The sequence below is a fragment of the Phocoena sinus genome, chromosome 8 (assembly GCF_008692025.1).
Source record: "Phocoena sinus isolate mPhoSin1 chromosome 8, mPhoSin1.pri, whole genome shotgun sequence".
Taxonomy (NCBI): Eukaryota; Metazoa; Chordata; class Mammalia; order Artiodactyla; family Phocoenidae; genus Phocoena; species Phocoena sinus.
This window is the reverse complement of record NC_045770.1, coordinates 94,629,352-94,654,095: the sequence shown is the minus strand read 5'-3', so window position 1 is coordinate 94,654,095 and position 24,744 is coordinate 94,629,352. Positions and strand designations below refer to the sequence as shown.

Sequence of the window (24,744 nt, the reverse complement as noted above, 5' to 3'; positions counted from 1 at the left end):
AGAGGGCAAGACCCAAGACTCACCCGCCTGATTGCTCTCCAACTTCACACACGATTAAATCTCCTGGCCTCATTAGTTATACTGTGAGGTCCAACATTCATCCCCTTGCCTCCCCTAACTGGCGTCCCTCCTAATTATATTATTTACACTGTTAAAGGTACTACCATTCTTCCTGACTGTCTTGATCAACTGCTTCTCCATAACCTCCCCATACCTATTCAGCTGGAAACCAAGAGCCAGCTCTTCTCCTTTGGGGGGGGGGGGAAAATCCCTTGTAATTTAATTCATCCTTTCTTCTCCACACTCAACTTAGTTTGAGCCTTCTAACTGTTCTTCTTTCTTCTGTCTCTTCACCTTCATTCCGTTCTATGCACCACTTCCAAATCAGCCTCAAAACAACACTTTGATCAAGCTACTTCCTATTCAAAAACTTTCTATGGCTTACCAGAGCCTGGAGAAAAAAGCTCAGCTCCTTAATTGGGCATCCAGGGCTCTCTGTAGTTTGGCACTAATGGGCCACAATGCTACGTTCTTGCCAAACTGGATATCTTGACTTCTTGCCAAATGTACCTTGGACCATCCAGTTTCCCTGCCGAGGATCTCCTCTTCTTGCCCAGAGTTGCATCGGTTGGAATCCTAGTGACCTTTGAAGGCTCACTTCAAGTGCCACCTCTTACAAAATTATCCCTAATAACTGACCTAGCAAGAAGTCACTTCTCTTTCCTGCGATCAGGTATGACATTTTGAGCCTTCCTTATGACACTTACCACATATAGCTTTGGATTAAGTTTTACACACACACACACACACGCATACTAAATATATATACACACACGTGTGTGTACCCGTTATTGTTAATTATAAACTCTGATAAAATCGAGCCTACCAACATCTGGGCAGTTGCCTATTCTATTTTCAAAAGCCTCTTCCCACGAGGAAGCTTCCACATTTCCCATAGTTACTTTCTTCAGTGTTTAATAATAATAATTATATCTAACTTAAATCTTTCCCACTGCGTTTGTTATGATCTCAGTGGTGTTACAGAGGAGTTGTTTAGCTTTAGCATGAACTTTAAGGGCCATTATTAGGTCAACTTTTCTCCATACAATTCCTTTCTTGGACCCTATAACCCCACCATTTTAACTCAGTCCAATCAATAACTAATTGCTTAATGCTATGAAATTCTTCCCAACACAGAAGGGGGGTAGGTTTAGGTAACAAGTTCATGTGCTCTAATAGAACTATAACTGGGGTCTCTTCCAAATGAGCTATGACAGTTGATGTCACTGTCCTTGACTGGGTAATACTTGATACCAGTGACAGATATTTCCAAGATCACAATAATATGTTATTTCATACTGATGGTTGGTAAAAGTCATGTCATTTGGGTAAGACATTTATATATGAAAGAGATAAAGAGATTATTTAGAGAGTAAGAAGTAAGAGTAAGAAGGAGTAAAGCATTATAGAAGAATCCAGGCCAAGTGAAACAACTCGCTGTACAAAAAAATCCTCCAGGCTCGAAGGACTTTGATATGGCTGATAGATTTCAGAAATGAATGCCGCAAGCAGATGCATGTGAGACCTGTGGAAACTTGAACTAGACATCTCATTCTAAGGTCTTTCTCATGACATTCTCTGAATGCATGCTGGTCCCTTGACAATAGTGTTACTGGCTGTCAGAGCTTGCTGTCTTGTGTAAGGGGCTGCCCTTTGGAAGAATTCGGTTTGATTCAGGAGATTGGAAGCTTGGGGACCTCTGGGATACAAGTGAGAACTATTAGGTCTACTCTAAGATTATAAAGGTCTTAAGGGAAGACAGACCTCTCCCACTTCTTTTATACACACCTGCAAGGCCCTGTATCACATCCACACAAAGGTGTGCTTACTGACTGACTGAATCAATATAAAGGGAGTATCTCAGAGCTGCCTTGCTTCTCTCTCTGTAACGTAAAGAGCTGTGCTTTCAATTCTGTTCTTGGTAGGTGTTTCAGTTGTGTCAGCAAAGGTAATTTGTCTCTAGTGGGTTTAGTTTAATTCTTTCCAATCAAACTTTCACTGTAACATGGAGATATTACCCTGGAAAACAATCCAGTATTTCTTTGGAATTAACTCGCTTCCACTCGAATGACTGTGGATAGTTAACTGCCTAGTCCACACGGAGAATCTGGCTTCCGGAGCTTAAGGCCGGCTATATTTTTAAGACCCTTCCAACCATTACAAATTGAGTGAGTAGCATTCCAAATTAATTCTTTGGGTGACCTGGGCTTGAACTAACCCAATTCCCACGTGCAAAAGGAGGTGACTATGGCTACCAGCTGCTGTCCTTATATCTGCAACGAAGTCCCATAACCAGGCCCAAGGCAGGAAATGGGGATCAGAGACTAGGGCAGACTTTTGGTTAGAGGCTCACTCACCTCTCCACCATGTGTGTCTGGTCTAGTGAAAGCCCATCGATGGCCGTGCACTCAGGACACTTGAATTTCTTTCGTGGTGTTACCTGCCAGAAGAGCACAAAAATATACTTGGCTGTCAGTGCCAAGGACAATAAAATCACGCTCGTGACACCACTCTCTGCACACTTCTGTTCTATAAGCTGAGATGCCCACTCCCACTGCAGGCACACATGCACACACACATGCCTCACTATTCCTCCATTCAGTTCTGTCTGGCTCGGCCAACAGCAGAACTCACAAGGGCCCAATAAAAAAGGCTTGGAGGGCTCTTGCCTTCTGTAACTGGAAAGAAGTGGTGATGACAAGCTCCTTAATTCCTGTTTAATGACTGTTTTCTCACTGCCAAGGTCCTTGTATAAACACCATTTGTTCTTGCAGCCATAAGGGCGATGAAATACAGCTTCCCATAACTTTCACAGTAGGCACTCGTTCTCCTTCTTCCAGCTAATGGCAAATGCTATGAGCAGCACCATGCTCTTGAAAATGCCAGGTTATTCTGCAATCCTGTTGAGTCAGGGAAAAAAATCCAACGGTCCTTTGCCCTCTGAATCGTTTTCCCTGACTCTCCCCACCACTCTCCCATACGTTAAACTTCTAATTTTTTTTTAGCAAACTCAGGGGAGGCTGCTATCCTAACCTAGTGAAGATAAGTAACCAGTAGAGGGATGGGAGGGGAAGAAAGCTAGATAACTAAGACCAGGCTAAGAAGCATACAGACCCGAGGAATTACTGTCCAGAGTAAGCAGGCACAGCTAAGAACATCTTGAAGCATGTCAAAAAGCAAATTTGGGGCTTCCCTGGTGGCGCAGTGGTTGGGAGTCCGCCTGCCGATGCAGGGGACAAGGGTTCGTGCCCCGGTCCGGGAGGATCCCACATGCCGCGGAGTGGCTGGGCCCGTGAGCCATGGCCACTGAGTCTGCGCGTCCGGAGCCTGTGCTCCACAACAGGAGAGGCCACAACAGTGAGAGGCCCACGTACCGCAAAAAAAAACCCAGCAAATTTGGAAATAAGGGGAGTTCCTTTAAAACTAGTTTTGCAATTTACATTCTTTAATTTTCCCTGCAGTGAGCTGTTCACTGAGTAATTTAGAGAGCTGGGGGGTGGGGTAAGATTGGGTCAAGTCTGAACACATAGTGACTTTTCCTCTTTCCTTAGTCGCTTTGGTTTAATCTAGCTTGTCTCATCAATTAATAGCATGAGGAATCATTTGGGGATGCCATACCATGCGTCCAACATAAGCTTCCAGTACAGGAATCTGGCCTAGAAGCACTGCCCATTTTCACACATGGAATTCTAATCCAGAAGGAAAGAAAGGTCAAGACGACTCCACTGTTACACAGAAGTGTACTCTCCCTGCATTTCTAGGGATCTGATTTGAGCAAGATCTGCATTTCAGGAACAGACATCTATTACACATACAAAGATCCCCATGTAATCTCAGCTTTTAATATGTTACAGGAAAGGTACTGTTACAAACTGGTAATCGCTATCTTAAAATAATGTTTAGGACAACCAGAGTTATAATTGTACAAAATGTGCTATCTTCTCAGCGTCTATTAAAAAAAATCAGCTACCTTAAGAAAGATGTAAACTGCATTCTTTAACGAAAAGAACTAGATTCCAAGTCACGTTTGAGAATAAAATTATATTTTTTAAAAAACATGATTTGTAGATTGACCGCCACAGCCTTTATCTCTGATACTGGAGGTTAAAAACTATGACTAAAAACAAACAAACAAACAAACAAAAAACTGTATATTCAGACTATACTACAAAGCTACAGTAATCAAGACAGTATGGTACTGGCACAAAAACAGAAATATAGATCAATGGAACAGGATAGAAAGCCCAGAGACAAACCCACGCACATATGGTCACATTATCTTTGACAAAGGGGGCAAGAATATACAATGGAGAAAAGACATTCTCTTCAATAAGTGGTGCTGGGAAAACTGGACAGCTACATGTAAAAGAATGAAATCAGAACACTCCCTAACACCATACACAAAAATAAACTCAAAATGGGCCTTCCCTGGTGGCACAGTGGTTGAGAGTCTGCCTGCTAGTGCAGGGGACACGGGTTCGAGCCCTAGTCTGAGAAGATCCCACATGCCACGGAGCAACTAGGCTCGTGAGCCACAACTGCTGGGCCTGCGCGTCTGGAGCCTGTGTTCCGCAACAGGAGAGGCCGCGATAGCGGGAGGCCCGCGCACTGCGATGAAGAGTGGCCCCTGCTTGCCACAACTAGAGAAAGTCATCGCACAGAGGCGAGGACCCATCACAACCAAAAAAAAAAAAAAAAAACTCAAAATGGATTAAAGACCTAAATGTAAAGCCAGACACTATAAAACTCCTAGAGGAAAACATAGGCAGAACACTCTATGACATAAATCACAGCAAGATCCTTTTTGACCCACCTCCTAGAGAAATGGAAATAAAAACAAAAATAAACAAATAAACAAATAGGACCTAATGAAACTTTTGCTTTGCTTTTGCAAAGCAAAGGGAACCATAAACAAGATGAAAAGACATCCCTCAGAATGGAAGAAAATATTTGCAAACAAAGCAACGGACAAAGGATTAATCTCCAAAATATACAAGCAGTTCATGCAGCTCAATATCAAAAAAACAAACAACCCAAGCCAAAAATGGGCAGAAGACCAAATAGACATTCCTCCAAAGAAGACATACAGACAGCCAACAAACACATGAAAAGACGCTCAACATCACTAATCATCAGTGAAATGCAAATCAAAACCACAATGAGGTATCACCTCATGCCAGTCAGAATGGCCATCAACAAAAGATCTAGAAACAGTAAATGCTGGAGAGGGTGTGGAGAAAAGGGGACCCTCCTGCACTGTTGGTGGGAATGTAAATTGATACAGCCACTATGGAAAACAGTATGGAGGCTCCTTAAAAAACCGAAAACAGAACTACCATATGACCCAGCAATCCCACTACTGGGCATATACCCTGAGAAAATCATAATTCAAAAAGGTACAGGTACCACAATGTTCATTGCAGCTCTATTTTCAATAGCCAGGGCATGGAAGCAACCTAAATGTTCACTGACAGATGAATGGATAAAGATGATGTGGCACATATATACAATGGAATATTACTCAGCCATAGAAAGGAATGAAATTGAGTTATTTGTAGTGAGGTGGATGGACCTACAGTCTGTCATACATAGTGAAGTAAGTCAGAAAGAGAAAAACAAATACCGGATGCTAATGCATATATATGGAATCTAAAAGAAATGATACGGATGAACCTAGTAGCAGGGCAGGAATAAAGACACAGACGTATAGAACGGACCTGAGGACACCAGGGGGGAAGGCGAAGCTGGGATGAAGTGAGAGAGTAGCACTGACATATATACACTACCAAATGTAAACTAGATAGCTAGTGGGAAGCTGCTGCATAGCACAGGGAGATCAACTCGATGCTTTGTGACCACCTAGAGGGGTGGGATAGGGAGGGAGGGAGGGAGGCTCAAGAGGGAGGAGATATGGGGATATATGTATACATATAGCTGATTCACTTTGTTGTACAGCAGAAACTAACACAACACTGTAAAGCAATTATACTTCAATAAAGATGTGAAAAGAAAAAAAAACGTATAAAACATATGTTTAAATCATCAAAGCCTAGCTTCAGTTTCACAATATGACAGCATCAATCATAGAATCTTAAAGCTAAAAGGGAGCTTAAAGTTCATCTTTTCCAAGGCTTCATTTACAGTTATGAAAACTTCTGAGACTCAGAGAACCAGAAGCATGCCCCAGATCGCAAAGTAAGTTAGGGGCAGAGCCGGCCAAGGGTGCCTCCTACCTTGATAACAGCTTTCCCCGTGACGTTAGCCACCAGGAAATTCATGGCAATATCTTCACAGTTCATATGAGCATCCACCCAGTTCTTGATGTCCCCAGGCATCTTGTAGGTATACAGGTAATTAAAATACTGCCAGGTGAGACAGAAAAGGAGACACATTCAAATAGCAGTTCCCTGTGGTTGATACACAAAGGGCAACTGAGCCATGGCAGGGGGACAAGCTTTCTCTCGTAAGATTAGTCACAAGCCTGGATCAATAGAAAGGGCAAAGGAAGTATTAGAATGGTTTTTGGTCAGGTGACCAAGTGTCTTTAACACTGTCATTCTTTAAAAAAATCACTTATAGTAAACAGAGGTGGGTACCGTATGGTGTGAAGCCCTTGTAAGATGTAGGCCCTCTGGACTGATTAATATATCATATGTTTAATAAATATTGTTCAGAAACACACTACATACTGATCTTCACTAAATCCTTCCCCCGAGTCACAATGTTCAACCCTGTTTTCCATATTCTTTCTATAGACTGCAGATAGAAACAGATGTATTAATGGTGGATTGACTTTGCAGACATGTCCTTTTTAAAGTGAAACAAAATGAGGCAATTCTGAAACTACATAACCTATATGTATGAAATAGTACAGAAATTTGTGGGCTAAAAAAAGGTATTTATCAGTCTACCACAAACCCCAAGAATTATAAACCTTATTTATTTATTTATTCTTTGCTAAGAACAAAAACTCATTTCTGGATCTAGAGCCCTGAAAAATACGAGGGCAGCAGTGCTGAGACAACAACACGCAATCAATATAAATACAGCGAAGTCAAATTAACTGTGCTGAGCTGCACAGATCTTTTTCCTGACATCAGTTCCTTATGCCACTGCTGACAATTGACAAGTTATTACTGTTTAATTAAGCCACACACTCCCAGGGAGCACTCCACCATCAAACAGAATATTCTAAAGTCCAATGCATACCCTTCAATCTCTCCCTTTAATAAAAAAAAAGAGTCAAAAACATAGTGACAATTCTAAGAGAAGAAATACAAGAGGCTAAAATATACACAAAAGGAATTTCAACCTCAATAGTTATCAAATCAAAGTGAAATCAATAAGATCCACTTTCACTTATCAAAACAGCTAAGTTTGATTTTTTAAAAATGTTTTTCATGCAAGGGAGGGTATGGTAAGATACTTTTGTATTTTGCTGGGAAGAATGTAAATTGGCACAAACTATATTGAAAACAACCAACAAATATATATATCAAAACCTCCCCCGAATGTTCATAATACTTCTAGGAATCTATCATAATGATCCTAAGTACAAACGGGTATGAAAATGGATACTGATCATTGTTTAAGCATTTGATATAAAGCATTATCTAGCAAAAAAATTAGATACAACCTAAGTATATTAGATACAAAATAACATATTAGATACAAAACTTAGATACAACCTAAATGACAGACAAACAGTTATACATGATTTATGGAATATTAATATAATGGTATATTAGCAATTATGTTAAGAAGTTGTTTATGAAGAAATGTTAATGATATAAGAAAAAAACTCACAATATAATGCATGCAAAAAGCAAACTAATGAGAATATTTACAACTGTCTGTACATGTGAATTAGTAAATCAAAGAGGCAAACTGGAAAAAAACATCTAAAGTAGAACATTTTTCCAAAACTCGTGAGAATTAAGTTGGGCCAAATAAAACAAGTATCATACTCTTGGCTTGACAACTCAGCCCCACTTGCCCCAAGTCTGCCCCCGACTTACCTTGTGATAAAAAGCTGCCCCTGTGAGCACCATGGACACCTCATTGGTCCACTCAGACTCATACTTCCACTTACTCATCTCATGGTCCCAGAGATGCAGGCGACCCGGGTAACCCACCAACCGGTCAGGAAATTCTCGCCAGACCTGAGGACAGAAACACATCAGCAATCAACTCCCAGTTCAGACAACAACCGAGCACAGTGCTCAGTTCTTTAAACAGTATCGACAGAGTCCCCACGTTCAAATCTTCACATACTAAGAGCAGAATAGGCTTCTGAAGATATCTGATCCAACAGATGCTACTTCTTCTGCCAATATTCAAAGATAGATGTGATTCTAATTTCCTCCAAAACTTCCCCGTGCTTGCTTGGAAATTTCGAGTAATGTAGAATAATAGCTTCCTGAATTGGGCCAAGGTAGGTAATCTCTTAACATGTGATTAATGAAACAGGTTCCACTCTTAATGAACACACAAATGAAGACTAAATGGAACCCTGATTTGTAACAAATTTTGATCATTGTGAAAACTTACAAAGTCTCTGTTTCTAAAAAACAAAAAGAAATCTATCTGGAGCACAAAGACATTTTAATGACCTTTTGGAAGCCTCAAGTATACAAAATTTGTCTGATTCTATAATCTGTAACAAACTGAAAACAAAAACTTGATTTCCGCATTTGGAAAGGTTCTTAGATTTGGAAAGGTTCTTAGATATAGCTTTGTTAAACAGAATTTGGTATATGAGGGGTGAGGTACTTCCAATACCTCTCCCCATGTATTTCCGTATAATTTAGTTTAACCTTTAAACCATTAACCATTAGTGAATACTGACAATCTACCAGCTGTCCTGGCGCCGCTTCTCAGCACCACGAATCCTCATCCTTGACCAGGCCTCTAAACAGCAGAGTTCCAGAGGGCCTACTCCTGGCCCCTATTCTCTTCTTTCAACTCTCCCCTCTAAGTAACATCTAGTTTCAATCACTAAATACTGTCTCTACTCTGATGCCCTCTAAATGTATGTCTGGCGCGGAACATCTCTGAAACTACCAACTACATTACTCATTAGCAGATTAATGCAGGTTACTGGATTACTGTAACAGACTTCCAACTTATTTCTTGGCTTCCACTCTCACCCCTCCAAACCATCATCTACAGAGCATCACTAAAAGGACCATTCTTAAAAGAACAGTAGGGTATTCTATACAGGGTAATTCAATCAGTGGGCTCCATCCTATTAATTTATATATTTTTTCATTATGTATTTTTTCATTATATATTTACCCAACACCCCAGTGTCACTGAGTCCAGGAAGGATGCTTCATTGCTTTCCCAAAGGCAGAGCCAGTATACTAACACTCCCCCTTTTTTAGTTGGCTAGGGCTACTGTAAAAAGTAACACAAACTGAGTGGCTAGAAATCTAGAAATCCAAAATCAAGGTGCTGGCAGGGCCATCGCACCCAGGGGAAGGAGCCTTCCTTGCCTCTTCCCAGCACCTGGGGGTTGGCTGTCAATCTCTGGCATTCCTTGGCCTGTAGATGCGTTGCTCCAAACCTCTGTCTTCACATCGTCTTCTTTCCTCTCTGTGTGTCTCTGCGCCCAAATTTCACCTTTTTATAAAGATTCCAGTCAAACTGAGTTAGGGCCTACCCTAATGATCTCATTTTAACTTAATTACCTCTGAAAAGACCCTATTTCCAAATAAGGTTACTAAAGGTTAGGATTTCGACATACCTGTTTTAGATACGTTCAATCCATAACATCTCCCCCCCACAAAATCTTTAAAAAACAAAAAATGGCTTCCTATTGACTAAGAATAATAACGAAACTCCTTAGCATGTTCTAAACGGCCTTCCTACTCTCCGATCTCTCTCGTACCGTATTCTCCCACAATTCACTGGCTTCCCTGTTCTTTAACTGTGAGTAGACTAGACCTCAAGCCCTCTGCACCTGCTATTTCTTCGATGGAATGTTCCCCCAGCTCTTCAAAAGGCTGGTTCGTGCTCATCAGTCAGGTCTCTGCTTAAATGTCACCTACCCTGAGAGGTCTTTCCAGACCTCCCCATCCAAGGTAAATGCCGTCCCCCAATCAGCCATTCTTCATCACGCCCCCTCACCCCATGCTCTTCTTCACCAAACTTCCATTTCTTGAAGTTGCACTGGTTATTTCCTGTCTCCTCACTATCCCTTTTCCTCCCATAGAGTTTAAGCTCCATGAGGCAGAGACTCTGTCTTACTCACTGCGGCCTCCCAAGCACAAAGCACGGGGTCGGCACATGAGAGCATTCCGTGCACACTTGTTGAATGCACGGGGGGTGGGGGGGTACAAAATCTCTGCAGGCAGAGAGCTGAGCGTGAAAGAAGGGAACCAAAGATACTTCCTCTCTTCTTCACAGCCAGAGCTAGTATACTTCTTAATTCAGAAAGGAAGTCTGCAACAGTACTGATCACCCGTTACCATTCATAATAATGTGATAGCCTTTGTGTGAGAAGATCACAGTAGTAGCTCACCATCACTAAAGCACATGTTTTAAATTGCTTTTCCAGCAGCGGGTAAAGGGACATTTGCTGAGTCATTACACTCTCTTGCCCAGGCCTTGTGAACATCTACGTGCTTTCCTGGGCTGACTGACCAGGGTCTCGAACGTGGTCTGGAGCTGTGAAGAGGTTTCCTTCGTGCGGAACCAGCTCACCTAACAGGCCTCTCCAACCCACAACCTTGGCCTCGTTAACCCCATGTTGTAACCAACAGAGTTAATCGGCCACAGGCAACATCATAATAGCCGGAGACAAATGAATCCACGTCAAACATTTCCTCAGATGTTTAATGCTGCTGCTGTGTTCTCTACTCTGGGGTTTGTATTTCAGCAGATTAAAATAATATGATACTATTACAGCTTTATAGAGCCCAGAGCAACAACATAGGCTGTGGGCCGTAACTTCTGTCTGGCCTGTGGGCCTGAACACACCCCACCAAGCGCACAGCCAGGTTCCTTTGCTTGGCACCAAGCACCTGCCTGTTCAAGTCACACCAGGACCACAATCACCAATCCATCTCAATGGAATTAAAGAGATTTCTGAAGGGCTCCAAGCGCAAGTAACTGCACTCAACACCAGTGATGGGCAAGGTGGAGGAGAGGGGGGGCGGGTGGGGGCATCCATTCAGTTGGCACCTCTGCTGGATGGAAGCTGCATTCCCCCTCCCTGTATTTGAGTCAACACAGCTCTCTAATCCGCGCAAAGGAAGGTCAAATCACTTTCCCAAGGGGTTCTTTTCAAGCCCCCATCTGCAGCAATAATAATAACACTGGATCAGTTTTAGGGTCAAAGGCTGTTGAGATTTCAGTCCTCTTCCTGTTAGCTGAAGCCACTTACCAGACTCCTCTCCAGAGACACTTAATTTGGTAACACTGGGTCACAGAACGCTGAACTACGCTGCTCTGAAAGCATCAGAGGTGTCCCGAATCTCAGATGCCTTTGGAGCCTTCAGTGAGAGCTGTTCCTCAGGCGGGGCCTCTCTGCCCTTGACTTACTCCAGGCAGCTGGATGCAATCAAGATACCATCCTTGTCACTTCATCTATAACTCTTCAGCTGACTGCAGGATCAAAACGGAGTGGAACAGAAGGGGATGGGCCTTCTCTAGCCGAGCCCCGGTGTAGTACGAAGTCGATTATGTATATAGTAAAGCATTTTCCCAGCCAGAAGAGCAAGAACTCGACTTCGACCCCTCCCCTTCCCTCTTCGCTACCCATCTCCCACTCTAATTCAACTTTTTTCTTTTTACTTCAGGGAAATGCTCCGGGGTCAGCCTGTGGTCATTACTAACAGATGCCTTTATATACTGTAGTGCAGGAATTTGAAACTTCACATTATATCCCTATAGTTCTAGTAACAGTGCTCCCAGAGCTATGTTCAAGTCACAACGCCATCATTCAGTTGTTTGCCTATACTACTGAAGTCCCCCATGTGTAGTGTCATCTTTTAAGACAGAGGCCTACGTCTGTCATAACAAACTCCACGCCTCGGTTAGGGGCTTAGCAATCATTTGAATAGTCCTTACATTTGGGGCCTATTCTACATCACTATTCAAACATAAATTGTAATAACCTAATACCATCCTAACTATTTCCTTCCCTTCTAATTTTTATAATCTTGGTCCCAACCACCTCTTACCTGGATTATGGAAATATCCTCCTCTCTGGACTCCCAGCTGTGCTCACTTCTCTATTTTCAGTTTTCTATCTACCCTTTTTTTTTTTTTTTCTTTTTTAAGCTTCCTGCGGTCTTTTGCGGCTTCCCATTACTAGAGGATGAAACTAAGAGCTTCTACCTTTTTTTAAAAGGCACAGCAGCCAGCCTTGATTACTGCTTATAGAAAGTACACTGGGGACAAGGTTAACGTATATCCAGGCCTGGCTCTGCCACTGATGAGTTGTGCCCCAGACCTACTCAAGGTGCCCTGCTTCCATTCTGCCCTCTGCAAAAGGAGGGGCTGGATTAAATGACCTCTAATGAACTTTTAGGCCTAAATTCTGATATCTTCTTCCTCACTGACCTATTTCCAAGGAAACTAATTCAGCAACTGTGATCAGTTGCTGGCCTGCATTATTTCACTTTGTTTAAAATGCCGCACCCATACGGGTACCCAATAAATGTTCCTGAAAAGAGAATGCACTATATTCTAAGCCAGCTTAGAGAGCGCATATTAAACTCGGGGTGTGTGCTAACCACAGTCAGATTCAGGAAACAGACTGGGGGTGGGGTGGGGGAGGGAGAAGGTGAAACAACAGGTGGCGCCCATCTGGGATATCCGATTAGGAGATCATGGGCTAGCTCCAGGAGGAAAGGAACTCTCTGAAGTGGCTGCTACAGTCATCACACTTTCAAAGGCATAGTTCCCACAGGGATATTGCTACTGGGTGAGAGGGATGCCACATGTATCAGGATTCATGAATCAAGAGATGGACCAAGAAGTGGTGGGGGAAAAGGGGGTGGGGGTGGTGGTGGAGAGGGGGCAGAACATGGACGCAAGGTACCCAGACTGGGCCAGGGTTCATTTCTCTCCTTGCACATGCCCCCTAGGTTTTGTTGATCCCTAACCATCAAAGCAGAACAGAACGCTATGACCCAGCCCAAGCCCTGTGGCCACATGCGAGGGTCAGTCGTGGCAGAGCTGCAAGAAACCCAGTTCGCAGACACCTTTGGATTAGTGGCCGTCCTTTCCATCAGGACTGTCTTGCGTGCTGCCCAGATGGGAAAGGGGGAGCTGGCTGAGGTCCAATTTCTAGCTGGTTTCCACAGAGAAGCCAGTTCTCGGATTCACTCTCAGCCCTCTGGGAACAAAGCTCACCTTTTATATTTGGAATTTCCTGAAATGAAGTGGAATGGAGGGACTGATTGGCTCCATTTTCAGCTCATGCTTTTAATTACAATGGTGGTTGGTAGTTTTTGTCAAGGGGGTGCTTTGCAAAAAGCCAAAGAGCTTTTACCCATGCCTGGGACACTATTAAATGCTAACGCTGGGCATCTAGAGCAAGGGAGCCCAACGTTGTCATCTGGAGTGCCCTGATGCTGACTGGTTTTGACAAATACATGTACACGCTGCATTATGTATTAAGAGTTACCTGTTACATCACTTCAGTCTGCCCCAGAGACCTTTCCAACCCAAGGTGGGGTTCTGCTTAAAATTAGCCAAACAGGAAAAGCCCCATCGTGGGAAGGCTCCTGGGGTTTTGGCAGCGATCCTATTTGCCCCAGTCTGGCTGGAGGTTAGTGCCCTGGCGCTGGGGCACATGATCGCCACTCCTCTCAAGTCCTCTCTTCAGGCCTGGGCCTGTGATGAAGGTAGGGAGACAGACCAGGATTGGCCACAGCTGGTAGAGGAGCATGTGCGTTAAACCTTTCACGGGTACCACTGTTAGGGAGACACCACTGAAGAGGTGGCTCTAAGACATCTGCCATCTCACCAGACGGCAGAACCACAGGCCTTCGGTGGATGGTTAAGAAGAGACTCACACTCCGGCAGTGTGAGCTGCGGACCGCCGCCCACGCTGACTCAGGGGTCACTTGGAAGGCGGAGATCATTTGGTCGAGTCCCCTCACTGGACAGATGGGAAAACTGAAGGCTGGACAAGAAGCGCTGTCCAGAGGTCACACTGCTGGGTCAGGCCTAACTCCCCGTCCAGCCTCTGCTCACGAGGTCCTGCGATTTCCCGCTCTCCTGATTCTAAACAGCACTTCCTCTCCCCACACTCAGGCCCTCACTCGTCAAACAAAGAGGTCAGATGACGGGGTTTAAAGTCACACTCAGTGTCAGTATTCTCAGCTGTGTGCAGTCGCTGGCAGAGACGGTTAAGGGTCCTACACACACGCGAATGACCGAGGTGGGGAACAGAATGGGGAAGCGAGAGGCAGCGGGGAAAACGACAAAACCCTTTGCTCCCCTCAGCACCCATCTTCTGAAAGCCGAAGGCTCTTCATGAACGTGGTTTCCATTTAGCAGAGAAAGCCACGTGCTCCCACCGTTAAAAGAAGGAAGTCCCATCAGCTGTGTGGCAAACGAGTGAGACGCCACTTAGGACACCGAGGGCCTACTGGAGCCTTGTAATCCGGGAGGCTCTGGGGCAGGGAAGGAAGGACAAGCAAAAAGCAGCTGAACAAAAGATTAAACTCAACTACTATTTTTCATGAGGCAATGAATCTCCTGAGAGATAATAAAGAAGGGAAGGAGAGACGCGCGTTTGAGGGGATGGGAGGAGGCAGAGATGGGTCAGGATCAGGTCACGGGCCTTCTAATTTCGTGCTCCTTAAGACCCACTAAACGTGAAATCATTTTTATTTCCATAACCTCAACTCCAGTGGGGGTGATACTGTTTCTAAGTCTGGTCCCAGGGGATTGTTTAATGAAGTTAAAAGGAGAATAGTGATCATAAGGCAAATGGCTATTCCCTTTAAATCCTGCATGAGGTAGAAACAGAGACTTCAGCTTTTATAAACAACCATTACTGAGCCTTCGAAATTTCAACTTGATCTTGGTGAGCCTTGATTTGACTGACTGGAGACCAAAGATATCAGCTCTGCCCAGCAGGGAGGAAGTAACTCTTTTTTTTTTTTTTTTTTTTTTGCGTTACATGGGCCTCTCACTGTTGTGGCCTCTCCCGTCGCGGAGCACAGGCTCCAGACGCACAGGCTCAGCAGCCATGGCTCACGGGCCCAGCCGCTCCGCGGCACGTGGGATCTTCCCAGACTGGGGCACGAACCCGTGTCCCCTGCATCGGCAGGCAGACTCTCAACCCCTGTGCCACCAGGGAAGCCCGAAGTAACTCTTCTTACTTCATGTCACTGTTCTGCCCTATCACTCACAGATGCTACCGCAGAACTGGCCAGGTTTGTTTTCTTACTGTGCAAAGGGAGGAAATGGCATTGACCACAAACTGCAATCCTGGCTGACTCTGAAGCATAAATGTGGTTCCAAGACGATTCTTTAATGAGTTAATTAATCGGAGCGCCCTATATGTGTGCTTAAACTCCATAATCTCTTGGTGGAAAATCAAGAAGCAGAGGAACTCTTTTTAAATCACTTATTTATTTGTATCCCATCTACTTCAAAAAAAAGATTTGGGATGGCCTACAACAGAAGGCAAACACTAGAATAAAGTCCAAACTATCAAAACAGATGATGCAAAAAGAGACAAAAAACAGAAAACAGATGATGCCCTCAATAACATTTCTTTAAATATCCAGAGATTCCACCTATCTTAAAAATATTAACCCTGGACTTCCCTGGTGGCACAGTGGTTAAGAATCCACCTGCCAATGCAGGGGACATGGGTTCGAGCCCTGGTCCGGGAAGATCCCACATGCCACGGAGCAACTAAGCCCGTGCGCCACAACTGCTGAGCCTGCGCTCTAGAGCCGGGGGGCCACAACTACTGAAGCCCGCGTGCCTAGAGCCTGTGTTCCGCAACAAGAGAAGCCACCACAACGAGAAGCCCATGCACTGCAAGGAAGAGTAGCCCCCGCTCGCCGCAACTAGAGAAGGCCCGCACGCAGCAATGAAGACCCAACGCAGCCATAAATAAATAAATAAATTTATTAAAAAAATATTAATCCTGCTATCAAGTTCTAGAAAGGCAACCCAACAGCAAGCTTAAGTCACAGTCTAGGGATGGAGAGATTTGGGTGTTTCTATTTATTAATTCATTTACACATTCAACTCTTAGATACTTTCTGAGCTCCCACTATTTTTTAACTAAACATTTTACTTTGAGATAACTGTAGATTCAAAAGTAGTTGTAAGAAAGAATGCGGAGGGAGCCCGTGTACTCTTTACCCAGTTCCTCCCAATGGTAACATCTTACAAAACTACAGTGTGACGTAACAACGTGATATTCACACTGACACAGTCAAGATTCAGAGCATTTCCATCAGCGTGAGGGTCCCACCTGCTGACCTTTTATAGACCCTCCCCATCCAGGTACCTTCTGACAACTGCTAATCTGTTCTCTATTTCTACAATTTCGTAATTTCAAGAAGGCTATGTATCAATGGAATCATACAATACGTAACCTTTCGGGATTAGCTTTTTTTCACACGGCATAATCCCCCAGAGATTCATCTAAATTGCTCTGTATATCAATAGTTTGGTCCTTTTCGTTGTTGACTAATATTCCACGGTGTGGATGGACCAGTTTGTTTAACCATTCACCCCCTAAAGGATATCTGGGCTAATTCATTTTTTGGCACTACAAACAAAGCTGCTACAAACGTTCGCATACAGGTTTTTGTGTGGGCAGAAATTTTACTGCCTCTGGAATAAATGCCCCAGTGCAACTGCTGTGTCGTGTGGTAGTTGCGTGCTTAGTTTTATAAGAAATGGCCCAAACTGTTTTTCCAGAGTGGCTGTACCATTTTACATTCCTACCAGTAATGTATGAGAGATCCAGTTTCTCTGCATCTTCACCAGCGTTTGGTGTTGTGACAATTTTTTTTTAAATTTTAGCCATTCTGATAGGTGTATATAATTCCAGTTTTAATCTTTTTTTTTTTTTTTTTTTTTTTATTTTTTTGGACATTAATTTATTTATTTATTTTTGCTGTGTTGGGTCTTCGTTTCCGTGCGAGGGCTTTCTCTAGTTGTAGCAAGCGGGGGCCACTCTTCATCGCGGTGCGCGGGCCTCTCACTATTGCGGCCTCTCTTGTTGCGGAGCACAGGCTCCAGACACGCAGGCTCAGTAGTTGTGGCTCGCGGGCCTAGTTGCTCCGCGGCATGTGGGATCCTCCCAGACCAGGGCTCGAACCCATGTCCCCTGCATTAGCAGGCAGATTCTCAACCACTGCGCCACCAGGGAAGCCCCCAGTTTTAATCTTTAATGGTTAATGATGTCAAACATCTTTTCACGTGCTTTTCGCCATCTGTATATACTCTTCGGTGAAATAACTGCTCCTGTCCTTTGCGCGTTTTCTAATTGGATTGTTTGTCTTTTGCTGTTGAGTTTTGAGAGTTATATATCCTAGGTGCTACTCCTTTGTTGGATATGTTGTTTGCAAATAGTTTCCCTCAGTCTGCAGCTTGTCTTTTAATACTCTTCACAAGGCCTTTCACAGAGCATAATTTTTTTTTGCAGTATGCAGTATGTTGTGGTCTCTCCTGTTGAGGACCACAGGCTCTGGACGCGCAGGCTCAGCGGCCATGGCTCACGGGCCCAGCCGCTCTGCGGCATGTGGGATCCTCCCGGACCGGGGCACGAACCCACGTCCCCTGCATCAGCAGGCGGACTCTCAACCACTGCGCCACCAGGGAAGCCCCAGAGCATAAGTTTTAAATGTTGATGAGGTCCAATTTATCAACTTTTCCTTTTATGAATCATGCTTCTCTTTGTCTAGCCCTAGATCCTGAAGAGTTTTCTCCTTAAGTTTTTTTCCTGAAAGTTTCATAATTTTACGTTTCATATGTTCAAGCCCATGATTCACTTCCAGTTAATTTTTCTGTAAGGTGTGAGGTTTAGGTCAAGGTTAGATTTTTGCCTCTGGATGTCCAATTTGTCTAGAACCATTCATTAACAGAGCTGTCTTTCCTCCACTGTATTGCGTTTGCACCTCTGGTCAAAAATCAGTTGCCCCCAACTATTTTCTAGGGACTGTCTTATACTTCAAAGAGTGAATACAAAAATAAAGGATATATCTTGTTACTAAGGAGCTTACCACTGAGAAAATCTAATGACATATGCATAGAAAGCTAGAGATGAAAGAAAGCAAGGATGCAGGAAAAAGTACAAAAAAAGAGTTAAGTCGGGGATGGGAAAGCAGGGAATAAGGAAAAAGCTTCATGGATTTCATTTTAAGAGGATAAAGGAAAAGGAAGTTAAATTACAAAGTTAGGGCTGAGATCCCTATTGCCCCCAACCAGGTAAATTATCAGTACAAAAGTTTACTCTTTGCTCTCTGTTTAAGCAGGCCAGCAAGGAGAAAACCAGAGTTCTCCCTCTGAATACAAAATACAGAATCAGGCTTCCCTGGTGGCACAGTGGTTAAGAGTCCACCCGCAAATGCAGGGGACACCGGTTCGTGTCCCGGTCCGGGAAGATCCCACATGCCGTGGAGCAGCTAGGCCCGTGAGCCATGGCCACTGAGCCTGTGTGTCCGGAGCCTGTGCTCCGCAACGGGAGAGGCCACAACAGTGAGAGGCCCACTTACCGCAAACAAAATACAGAATCATTTAAACTTTGAAAAACTCCTCCTAATTTCACTCATAGAAATTATATATAAAAAAATTCCATATCCAATCACATTACGTGCACTCAATCAGTAAATATTGACTGAGCACCCACTATGTGTCAAGCACTAGGCACAGAGCAGTAGACCAGGCAAACACAATCCTGTCTGAATGGACCGAGCTAAAGAGGGGGGTTTGTCAATCCAGCCCCAGATCTACGCCACCGATGTGAATTAGTGGCCTCGGTTATAAGAAGTTAGCCCTTTCCTGCCCCTTCCAGGAGCAGAGTGTCAACATGTGATCAGGACCTCTGCCCCACCCCTCAAGTCTTCAGCCCAAACTCCAGAGGCTGGATGGGAACCCAGAAATTTTGCTTTTAAAGGTTGACAAGTTTTGATCTAAAGCAGCCAACAGATAGTAGCAAATATACTGCAATCACGATTAACCCTACGCACCAATTTTGGAGCAGCAAGAAATAAATCTGACCTAAGAGGTGAGTTGTAATTTTATCACACTGATTAGCTCACCTTGTTTTCTTGAGATTCATTCTCCCAGGTGTGACATTTTTAAGGTTTGGGGACTACTCCGTTCCTTTAAAATTTTCTTTCTTTCTATTCTTCCAAAACAGGGAATTGCTATGTCTAATGCAATAGCAATCACCAACCACTGTCTTAAACTCACGATTTTGCAAGCAATTTTACAAGTGGCAATGAACGGTGCGGCTTCACACTTGGGCAGCACACCACAGAATTCTGCTCCAAAAGGTGCAGGCTCTGCCCTCCTGAGAGAGCTGCGGGGGGAGTTCAGGGCCTGGATACGGCCAGGATGGCTTTCATTTCCCCTGGTCCCATGCCAAGTCCTGCCCACACACCTCCTTTAAGCACCCCTATGAAAATCAAGGCAGATAAGCAGCCTATGCAAGACAAATTCCCGCTATTCCCAAATCATAAACCAAATCCTGAAGCTCTGGATTCCTGGAGCGGCCAAAGCCTGTAATCAATCCCAAAGAGACAACAGGCAGGTTTTGGAACAATAACCCGTAAACATATGGATCCTCTCAGGGCTGGAATATCACGGCAGTTATCTCCTTTTGAATGGGGGAGGGAAAGTATGCATTCTTTAAACCATCAAGTGTACCAACACCTCTTTAAAATAACTATCCCACATTACAAACATTCATTCTTGAGGCACAGAACTCCGGGGCCAGGTGGGCTTGCCGGTGCTGCAGACAAGAAAGATGGCGAGGTGTGGCTGGGGTGGGGGGCACGTAGGGCGGGGAGTGGGAAGGTCAGGAGAGCTCTTTCCTCACCGGCACTGCCTGACAAAATAAGCGCTTATGGAAAACTGCAAATCTAACTCACCTGACTTCCGTGGGATGGGAGTCTGCGAGGAGGAGACACCCTTCAACGGAGACACCTGATGTACCAGCGGGCAGCAGGCTCCCTCCTTGGGATGAGGAGCCCCGAGTCCTACATTTGATGTTTCATTAATGGCTAGGCAAACAAATTCTGAGCTCGCTGTTTTAATTTGCTCAGTGGGGAAGGAAAAAGTGTCACTCTATTGTAATTCCCAACTGGGTGCTTTTTTAAACCATCAGATGTTATTTCAATGTTCAGCAGACATATTCGATTTCCTTTCCTTAATATTTGTTTGACTTACCCTCCGAGGGGGACTGGGTGCTTTAGAAAAGCTCCGAGAGGTCAAACCTCACTGCAGCTTCTCTCAGCGCCTCCGTGGGCCCCGGCCTGCCACTCGGGGTCCGCTTTCAGCAGATCGTGCTCAGAGCGGCACACGTGAACTATTCTCCCTCCAGGCCCCTCGAGTCTGGGCGGTGTAAATCAGTGCAAGCTGGTGATAGGACAGACCTATCAGAGGGTTCAGGTCTCCCACAGGCTGGAAACAGGGAGCCCGAAGCGATGTGAAGACCCCAGGGAGGTCATTCTCTAGGAAGAATGACTCCCCTCTGACCTCGGTCTTCCTCATGCCTCCTGTGAGGGGAGTTCTGACTGTACCTCGTGGGCAAGGACACTCACAGAATGAGCCGTCCGGCCTGCTCCCTCTTCTCAGAACATCAGTCTCTATAAAGGCAACTCTTCATGTACTTAAGAAAAGGGAGAAAAATGGAAGTAAAGAGAGACAGATGTCCTTACAATGGTCCACACCATTGATCTGTATGATGGCCAGGCCCAGGAAGGAGACTCAGAGGGGAACTGTCACTCACTCAGATGTAATACACAAGGCTCAAAGAGAGCTTCCAGCCATCAGCTTCTTCAGATCCTAAAAGAAGTAGTCACCGCAAGTCCTAGACAATTTTTAGTGTTCAAAAAGCTCAGCTTTGACAAAATGGTTCTATAGCTACTGTAAAGCCTTAGCGCAGACCCAGCACAAATGCTGATCCCGAACAGCTCTGACAAGGTTTGATTTTGCGCACGCCCAAGACAGGCCCGGCTCCTTGGGACAGCCAGTGCCTGCACTCATGGGGACCGACACCTGTGCTGGCTCCATGGTACACTGCTGCTACAGTCCATCATCCAGAGAGGAGAAGGAAACACCCGAATTCCCAGTCTTTCCAGGCAGCCACTGGGTCAGGCCATGTGAAGGCTCAAGGATCTGAGTCAGCTGAGAGGCCAAGGAACGGAAATCTATGGCACTGGTTCCCACTGAAGGCCAAGGCACTTCCAATAGTTAGGTTATCTGCTGCAGGGATGTCCCTTGCATTTGGGCCCTCCTTTAGGGACGTTTCATTTTTATCAGTGTCGGCTATGAGAACCCAGTTTCTCGGTGCTCTAGGTGAAACCAAAGAGTGTAAGCCTGTCGTAGGGCCCATGGCAGGATGAGACAGGTGGTTCCATGTACCGTAAAGAAAACCCGCCCTGGATTCCCAACAACCCTGAGCACAATTTCAGATCTAGGACTCTGGGACTTAAATCTAGAGAGAAAAGCAGCCAATTCCCTATCAGAAAGATCACAACCACAAGTCTGTAAGAAACAGTCTTGAGACCCAGTCCAAGACCTGGTATCTGTGGCACTTTCACTGGGAGATGGCTCAGAGAGGGACAAACAGAAGGACAGAGACAACCTATTTTCTTTTTTAAAAGTTACCCACTAGCTTTTTAAAAAAGGTTATTATTAAGTCTAATTCTAAGATAGGTGTTTCCAACTTTCTGCTCTTCTAGTGAGAAGAGAGAAAGTGGAATAGTTTATTTAGAATCACAGAATACATCATCTCTCCCCCTCTCCCTGGATGAATACATTTAGCTCTAAATTTTACTAATTCTGTTTAAAAGTTAACTGTTATATAGTCTCAGCTCTGGAATTCTCCACTTAGCCAAGCTCCCTCGTTACAATCAAATCTGAGCTATGACGGAGCCCACCTTTCCCTTCTTGGTTCTTCAATCCAGATGAACATTAAGCTTATAGGTTTTCCACTACCAATATCTAACTGGCTTTCCCTGTCTTCAGTCTGTCATCTCTAATTCATCCCGTGATCTGCCTGGACCATATACCTCTTTGCAAACCTATGACACCTCCTCACCGCCTTTGACTTTTCAGCTGACCTCTTAGCCTGTCCATCAGCTGGCCCTATATGGCTGAACCGACCTAGCTTCCAACGTCAACCCAAACACAAGTTCCGCCTCCATCACATCAACTGGCCTGTGACTCCCCTGTGCGACCACACGTACACCCAAGCTCGTTCTAACTTGGGTTGCCTTTCATCTTGGTGCTTCCTATAGCAGGAGAACGCACTCAGAGGTGGTTTCACGTTCTCATGAGAAAAAGTAGGGCATTCCATGCTATTTTGCTGTCTTTTCATGATCCTTTACTTGCCATTACCTTGGGGAGTTGTGAACAAAATAAAACAAATAAATTATCATAATTGATTAGCACCCAAGAGGTTTCAGCAGCCGCTACCACCTAGGGGCCGCACAGGCAGTAAAAGCAAGGCATCAGCATTGTGTGCACCTAACAACATACAGTTGCTCTTAGTCAATCCCCATCCCCACATGAAGGACTGATTTTATAACCAGTATTATTAGCCAAGAGTGTTTCACATCTCTCAGGTGAAAAATGTTCAACACTTAAGGGCTACTAATAATTTTTTATGGTTGGAAATGAGGATCAAAGTACGAGAGGAAAAATAAATTCCCGGGTTCATACATCCAGCCAAGTCTGCATGGCTCATTTTCTGCCACATGTTTTAAACGGCCTCTCTTAAAGGCGGGGGAGGGGAGGAGGAACAAGTTGCATTTTATTTCCCAGCTCTTTAGCTCTGAAATAAAAGCAGACAGACTTGGGGGGAAAAAAAATCAAACATTCGAGTAACACTATACACTGCTACTGTTCCCCCAGGAGCTCCTTGCAAATGAGTATCAAGAACTCAATAGATACTTTCCTGGTAAAATACATAAACAGATAAATAAATTATCCCAGGCTGAAAAGAATCTCCACATCTGGTAGCTCACTAGAGCTTGTCAAACAAGTCAGAAACACGCAGGGCCAGAGAAGATCATTCTTTCGCTCCTGATTTCGGGGCTGGCAAGGGAATGTAACATTTCCCAAAGCTCTTTGCCTTCCAACAGGGAATATGACCCATTTAAACAGGCAAATGACCCCTATGTTTTCTTCCAATTAAATAAATAATGATACCCAGGCATTAGGTCTTGAATCCACATGTCTGTGTCCTCAAGTCACAGACACTGGAAGAAAAAAGGCCTTTCCTACAGGGTCTGGCCTTTCATTCCCAAGAACTTGCTAGGGCGTCCCTTAAAGGGTTATATTCAACGTACATTTAACACCTTACAGAAGTAACTTAACCTCCTCGCACCTCAGTTTTCTCAGAAATAAAGCATGAAGTGCCAGGATGGTCTCCAAGGTCCCTTCCCGTTCTGATGCCGGGTTTCTTTAAAACAGAGCCTTCTGCCTTGTCCGCGGTCCCCAGTACAGTGTTAACATTCCCGACGTGTGCTATGGCTTTGCAGAGGCTGGCCGAGCACTGCTGTGGCTCCAGCAACTTCCTCCGGGAAAGGGATTCCGGAGGTCGTGACGGGTTTCAAGCTTACAGCCCAGGTAGACCTTCCCCCTTCACTCCTCTTTCATCTCTGGGCTCTGACGGGAGGCCACCTTTCTTTCTCATAGCTCGGGGAGGGTGCCATCTGCAAGCTGCCTTCAGACTCTGCTCTGTGTCCCTTAAGCAAGCTGTGGAGCCTGCTGCTCTAAAATGGTTTCTGTAAAGTGATGCTTCCAACCCTCTAACTAAAGCTCTGCTTTACAATGCCCTCTCGTTGTGAGAAACACACGTCAGGCCTCAGAAGAGGCATCAGCAGAAACACCATCAGAACAGACCCCGGGTCACCACGCTCTCCTCCGCTAAGGCAACGGCTGTGCTCTCCCTTTCACTCCTAAAAAGCTGTTGGCATTGCCTCCAAATACCCCTGGATCCTCACACAAACAATCTCTCTGGGTTTCACAGGAAAGCAAAGGAGTTTGACACTTTTTACGCATATAAGTTGGATTCTTTTTCACATGAACCCATACCTTATACATTTGCCTGTACTTCTGATCCCTTAGATTCATGACACCTGAGGGATTTTAGGAAGTCATCTGGTCTATTCTTCAGCTCCAGGAAGGACTAGTAAAACCACCTTAGATACCGGAGGACTGCTGGCTGCCCCTTCCTGAAAAATTCCCAAATGGGGAGACGCCTCTGTCTCTCCAGATTTCTCTAAAAATGCTTTGGAGCCACAGTGAGAAAGGTCTGCTGCATGGTTTCTCTTTGATTCTCACATATTAAATACTGTGTTTAAACCATTTTTTATTTAATCTAGGATAATGAATTTAACTACTACAAAACTAATAAAGGCTATAGACACACACAGCCAAACCAGAAGAAACGAAGATGCTTATTTCAGAGAAGAGTAAGCAGGGGAATATTTTGGTTGTACTAAAAGTGCCAAT

General features: G+C 44.5%; 1 protein-coding gene across 6 annotated transcripts in view; it reads right to left on the bottom strand.

Annotated features, from left to right (window-relative positions):
- Positions 1–24,744, bottom strand: part of EXT2 (exostosin glycosyltransferase 2) — a 134,872-nt gene that overhangs the window by 4,615 nt on the left and 105,513 nt on the right. For all 6 annotated transcript variants that reach the window (XM_032640913.1, XM_032640915.1, XM_032640912.1 and 3 more), the window contains 3 exons: positions 8,079–8,222; positions 6,294–6,422; positions 2,418–2,500 (listed from right to left, as the gene is read on the bottom strand). In XM_032640913.1, coding sequence (XP_032496804.1) covers positions 2,418–2,500; positions 6,294–6,422; positions 8,079–8,222 — 356 coding nt within the window. The remainder of the gene's footprint in view (positions 1–2,417; positions 2,501–6,293; positions 6,423–8,078; positions 8,223–24,744) is intronic.